The 6,690-nt window shown below is 29.0% G+C and overlaps 2 protein-coding genes across 2 annotated transcripts in view; both read left to right on the top strand.

The window, feature by feature from the left end:
* The window catches only part of LOC116850298, a 94,464-nt gene that overhangs the window by 84,664 nt on the left and 3,110 nt on the right, over positions 1–6,690 (top strand). The gene's annotated exons all lie outside the window — the stretch shown is intronic.
* Positions 2,055–3,737, top strand: LOC116850299 (baculoviral IAP repeat-containing protein 5). Its single transcript, XM_032828410.1, has 4 exons — positions 2,055–2,260; positions 2,456–2,656; positions 3,383–3,503; positions 3,637–3,737. The coding sequence occupies exons 1-4, from the start codon at positions 2,250–2,252 to the stop codon at positions 3,724–3,726; spliced, it is 423 nt and encodes a 140-aa protein (XP_032684301.1). The 5' UTR covers positions 2,055–2,249; the 3' UTR covers positions 3,727–3,737.

The following is a 6,690-nucleotide window of genomic DNA, read 5'->3' on the forward strand; positions in this document are numbered from 1 at the left end:
TTGAGTACTAAAAGCTGTATTTGAATCACAGAATATTACTAAATACTGTACTTTTAATACTGAAAATAAGTAATTAATGATTCTTAGTATGATATTTCTATAAAGGGTTAATGTGCTGTGAGGAGTATATAATATATACAATAAAAATATCTATATCATAACTAAAATATTATTGCTACATTTTTTATTTGACAAAATTTTAATGGTTACTGCATGTATGGAACCCGATTGACCACGTCCCGATTGGACAGATTGTACCTAGACAATATAACATCTAAAATCGGGACATAAGACGTACTAAAGATAATCTTTAAAACGCCTTAAAGACATTTATACATAAATCGTCTAAAAAACATCTTAAAGATGATATTTAACATGTTTTATGGATGCGTTCTCACTTTGCCTAACTCTACGACGAATAAAATGGGGCGATTTGATTGGTCCGCGAAGGACGACGAGACGCGTGACGCACGAAGTGGGAACGCACCCTGCGGGCGCGTCGTCTGCTGTGTCATAAGTTTAACCAATCAAATTGTTCTATTAGAACAAGCGCGTCGTATGTCGCGCGTTGCGTCATCCCAATCAAAGGATTTGATTGGTTAATTTGTATCCTAAGACTGAGATAAGAATATATAATATTTATGTAATATTTATATAATATATTTATATAATAAGAGATATATAATATATGAATAAAAAAAACACATATATATATATATTGCTTAACTTTACGAATAAAATGGGGCGATTTGATTGGTCCGCGAAGGACGACGCGACGCGTGACGCGCTAATGGGAACTTAGCCTTATGTCCCAATTTTAGACATTATGTTGTCTGGCTAATGATTGGTTCGATCTAATTCACTAGATGATTCTTTGCACCGATTGGTTGTGTCCAAACGGGACATAGGCTCATATTCGGGTGTATATCAGTTGGACACGGGGCAATTGGATACAGTCCAATCACAAGTCGCTGTTCCAAGGGATCCTACAAATGTCTCTAATCACACGGTGCTGTGATTAGCTGTGTCCAAATGCACCGTGTCCAAGTGCACCGCTCCCTCATATTCTGAGTTCTCTTTTAACGTTAAATGAGCTTCTAAAAGTGACTCATAGCTAATCAGAAAGTTTATAAGCCACTTTTGGAGGCTTATTTATCGTTAAAAAAGAACTCAGAATACGGACCAATAAATTTAGAGACGATTATAGTAATATCGAACAAAAAAACTATTATCTAGGAAATAATCAAGTTGGTAAAACATCATACGATAATCGATATCAAAATAATCGACTTGACATCGCCCATCGCTACCCATAAGGGCTATCGCACACAAAATTACATAGCGCATATGCATAGCATAAGATAGTATGGACCAATGAGCATCGAATATTAAGTATCAATCATCAATATGGCGACTTAATATTCAATGCTCATTGGTCCATATGATCTTATGCTATTCATATGCGTCTATGTAATTTTGTGTGTGATGGCCCTTAGGGCTATCGCACACAAAATTACATAGCGTATATGCATAGCATAAGATCATATGGACCAATGAGCATTGAATATTAAGTCGCCATATTGGTGTTCGATGCTTAATATTCGATGCTCATTGGTACATACGGTCTTATGCTATGCATATGCAGTTATGTCAATTTGTGTGCGATAGCCCTAAGAGTAGCCATGTCCTCATTTAGAGAGTTAGGGTTATCGCACACAAATTGACATAACTACATATGCATAGCATAAGATCGTATGGACCAATGAGCATCGAATATTAAGCATCGAACACCAATATGGCGACTTAATACTCGATGCTCATTGGTCCATATGATCTTATGCTATGCATATGCAGTTATGTTAATTGTGTGCGATAGCCCTAACTCTCTAAATGCGGCATGGCTACTCTTAGGGCTATCGCACACAAATTGACATAACTGCACATGCATAGCATAAGATCGTATGGACCAATGAGCATCGAATATTAAGCATCGAACACCAATATGGCGACTTAATACTCGATGCTCATTGGTACATACGGTCTTATGCTATGCATATGCAGTTATGTCAATTTGTGTGCGATAGCCCTTATTTTTCTCTCTGCGTAAGCTGTCAGTGAGTGAAAATAATTCATTTCGCGTTTTACAGTTTTACAGCCATATTCTTACAGAAATTGTAGACGAGCCTTAACGGTTTTACATCAATCCACTGAATTTGTTTTACTTCAAAGTATTTCTGAGCGATATAGCTATGGAGATACCGTAAGTATATTTCAGAGTAGATATGCTTCATAACCGTGCCGTAGTAGATAAAGTAAAATATTGCATATCCGCATATTGCATATTAAATTTCCTTCCTTTTTTTAATTTAATAGAATTTAATTTGTCATGAGTTCTATAAGTTTTCAGTAAATTTAATAGGTGAATTTAGATTATTTGTGTACGGTTTGCTTTCAGAGAAGCTACTTCTTTTTTTTGGAAACAAGGCAGAATAAAAACATTCAACAATTGGCCTTTTACAATATCCGATAAGTGTAATTCGGAATGCATGGCTGCTGCTGGATTTTATGCCATTGGAAATAATGATGAACCAGACTTGGTAGAATGTTTTATGTGTGGCAAACAACTAGATGGTTGGGAACCAGATGATGACCCATGGTATATAGTTATATATATGTTATAATATATGTTAAGTAATTTGTATTATTATATAGGATGAGAGATAATAACTATTATCATCTTGAATGTCTTTTAAATTAATTGATATACCAAGATCCTATTTTTTGAGGTTGATGAAAAAGATGTAATGTAGTGACAGTAATTCTTTTTTAAGTGAAATAATATTTAATAATATTTTTATATGCAGAATGTGATAAGTGGAATTTGTTAAGAAGAATCTCAAGTCACCTTGAAATCTCCTACACACACACACACACACACACATATATATATATATATATATATATCAATAAAATTGTCAAAAAACCAATAGTTTACGAGATATTTTATACTTTTGACAAAAAATTTAGTCAAGATGTTCAAAATAATGTCCCCCAACTTCAATACATTTTCGGATACAATACATAAATGATATTCTTACATTTTCTATCATATCTGAATTTATACTCACACATGCTTCCAAAATATATTCTTTCATGTTCTCTTGTGTAGTTGGTACATCTGTGAAAATAATGTTTTTCAACGTTCCTATATACATCACTATGTACCAAGGAACTACTGTCATTACATTACGTCTCTCTCGCTATTATACAACTTCAAAGAGGCATGATCTTGATATTTCAGTTATTTTAAGAAATATTCAAAGTAACAATAGTTCTGTATATAGCAAATTCTTACATGTAGCAATTCTCTTCTAATTTATAGGGATGAGCATGTGAAACATCAATCAAATTGTTCATTTGTTAAATTAAATAAGCATGATGAAAAAGAATGGACAGTGGATGAATTATATGATTTATATAAAAAGTTTAAGATAAAAGAATATGTGAGTATATCAGAATTTATTAAATCTCAATATATTATAATATATTATAATTCAACTGTGTTGATTTGTTTAATATTGATTATGCTTTGCAATTATTTTATGATAACATTATATGCTTAAATATGCTTTGCAGATGTACAAATTAAATAAAAATATTAACATGATAAAGGATGAAGCAACACAATTAAAAAGTGAGTTATCTTCTTTATATAAAACATCATAGAAGAATGAAAAGAATACCAACTAATTATATTGATTTTATATGATATGAAGAGAGCTTTAGTTCTCATCAAACTGCTTATGTAACTTTAAGATCTATAACAATTTCTACTTTATATAATAGGAATTTTGGAATATTTATAAATGTTTAAACTATTTTGTATCAATTTTATACGCAAATATATTTCATAATAAAAGTTCTTATTGTAAGTTTACCTTTTCCAACAGGAAATACGACATATACATTACTTTAACACGTTGATATTTATCATAAAATAATGTTTTTCTTGTGCGATTGAATTTGATTATTATCTGATATTTAATTTATCGTATGTTTTACATTATATATAAATTATATATAAATGGTGGTCTATTTAAATCGAACATCTTGAATATTTCACTTACTTTATTTTATGGAAAAACGTTTCAGATAAAAATGAAAGGGTGTCGAGGAAGACACGTTGCTTCTTTCTAGGTGAAGGCGTTAAAAAAATATGAAGGTTACTTTCACTTTTTAAAATGGAATTATGATTTTTTTTATAAATATGATATATTCCTCTATTTTATTTATAAAAATACTAAGAAATATAATTTTCGAAAAATCAATAGTTTACGAGATATTTTATCCTTTTGTCAAAAAATTTAGTCAAGGAGATGTTTAAAATGATGTCCTCCGACTTCAATACATTTTCGGATACGATACATAAATGATATTCTTACATTTTCTATCATTTCTAAATTTATACTCGCACATGCTTCCAAAATACGTTCATGTTATCTTGTGTAGTTAGTACATCTTTGAAAATAATGTTTTTTAACGTTCCCCAAACAAAAAAGTCAATGAGATTTAAATACATTGAAGTCGAAGAACATTAATTTGAACATCACCTTGACTAAATTTTTTGTTAGAATGAAGTATAAAATATCTCGTAAACTATTGATTTTTCGACAATTATGCTTCTTAATATTTTTATACATAAAATAAATAGAGGAATCATATTTATAAAAAAATCATAATTCCATTTAAAAAAGTGAAGATAACCCTCATCTTTTTAGCGGCTCCATCTAGAAAAAAACAACGTGACCAAAATGTCCCCTTCGACGCCCTTCCACTTTCATCTGAAACATTTTTCTGTGTTATCAAAAAAAAAAAATTAATTAGAGAAATATAATGATGTTGAAAAAATTATAATAATTTATACAAAAAGCATTTGGCGTGCCTTTTTTTAATACTATATGGATAATCAATATAATATTTTGATAGTTATTAAAATAAGAGAACGTATAAAAAAAGGCACGCCAAGTGCTTTTTTGTGTAAGTTATTATAATTTTTTTCAACATTATTGTATTTCTCTAATTATTTTATTTTTTATTTAATAATATATTACTGATATTAATAATATATTAATAATATATTAATAATATATTTAATTTATAAATATGTTATACAGCCAAAACCACATATATTTATAAAAGTATATAAAAGTATATAAAAATAAAAACTGAAATTATTAATCATTCGCACTTGGCGTAAATCTCTTGATATCATTACTTTTATAGAGAGTATAAAATTGTCTTGTATTTTTCAACAGAATATTCACGAGAGTGCAATTGATCTGAATAAAGTTGTTTTAATAATATTTTTTTAAATATCTTTTAGCTGAGCTTTTGTTTTAATTTATTTATAATGATTCTTTTCTTGTAAAGACAAACAATAGTAAGGCGCGTGCACTTGGTCCCTTTTTGTATTTTTTTTTTAAAGTAATTTCGTTTTTATATTACATCTTTTTTTACAAAATAATATTAATCACTAAAAACGAGTTTTTAACTTTATACGTTTAATAACTTTATACGTTGAACTTAAACATTGTAAATATTTAGGTGTACACAAAAAGCAGATACTTTAAATTTTATTTCAGAATAATTTATTTTTATAAAAAAATATGTCTGTCTCTCCGTCTCTGTTTTTCTCTCCCTCCCTCCTCCCCCCCTCTCTCTCATGTAGTCTCTCCCCTTCTCTCTTTACAACACTGTCTATTACTTTCTGTCTAATAATGAAATATAATGGTAACAACGTACTTTTCTTATAAATAACGAATAATAATAATAAATTACTTTTAAAAAGTAACTTTGTCTATTTACTCTATATACAATCTTGCATCTCTCTATTTTCTATCTTCTTATTTTGTTTTTATTTTATCTTATTTATCATCACACTGTTTGTGTACTATCTTCTCTGCTTATATTTTCTCCTTTTCTTCTCGTTTTCTGTAATTTTTTTTTCTTCCTTCTTATTTTGTTTAACAATAATAAAAGTACAAATAACATAAATAGTATCTTAGTTCTATATCCTTATAAGTTATCCTATATTATGTAAAACAATATTTATTTACTATCGCGGCAGACAAAAAAATTTATCTGTTTATTACCTATTCTTTTATTTATGCATTCTCTTACTCACTCATATATTTTTCTTGCCTTTCCATCTCGCTCTCTTACGGTTTTTTTTACCGTCTTATCATTTATCTTCATTTTTTGTGTCTCCTCTTCATTTCTTCTCACATTCTCTCCTTTCTCTTTTCCTTTTCTTCTCCTTTTCTTTTCCTTCCTCTTTTATCTCCATATTATTTAATTTAGCTATGAAAAGTAAAAACGACACAAAATATTCAAGTTTTACATCGTTATATATTTTTATGCATTTGTCGATACTTATCTGATATTATCCTTGTTAACTCCATAGCTTTTCTCCAAAATTATGACGGTAAACACACTTCGCAACTTTTAAAACTATTATACCTTAAAAATACTTTCCAAATAACACAAGACAATCCTATGAATATTTTAAGATTATTCTTCAAGAATATTTAATTATATATTAAAAAGAATTATACATTAAAAATACTTCCCAAATAACACAAGACAATCCTATGAATATTTTAAGATTATTCTTCAAGAATATTCCATAGG

This window comes from Odontomachus brunneus, unplaced genomic scaffold, assembly GCF_010583005.1.
Source record: "Odontomachus brunneus isolate Ranch 3 - 2012 unplaced genomic scaffold, Obru_v1 Obru_scaffold_142, whole genome shotgun sequence".
NCBI classification, from domain to species: domain Eukaryota; kingdom Metazoa; phylum Arthropoda; class Insecta; order Hymenoptera; family Formicidae; genus Odontomachus; species Odontomachus brunneus.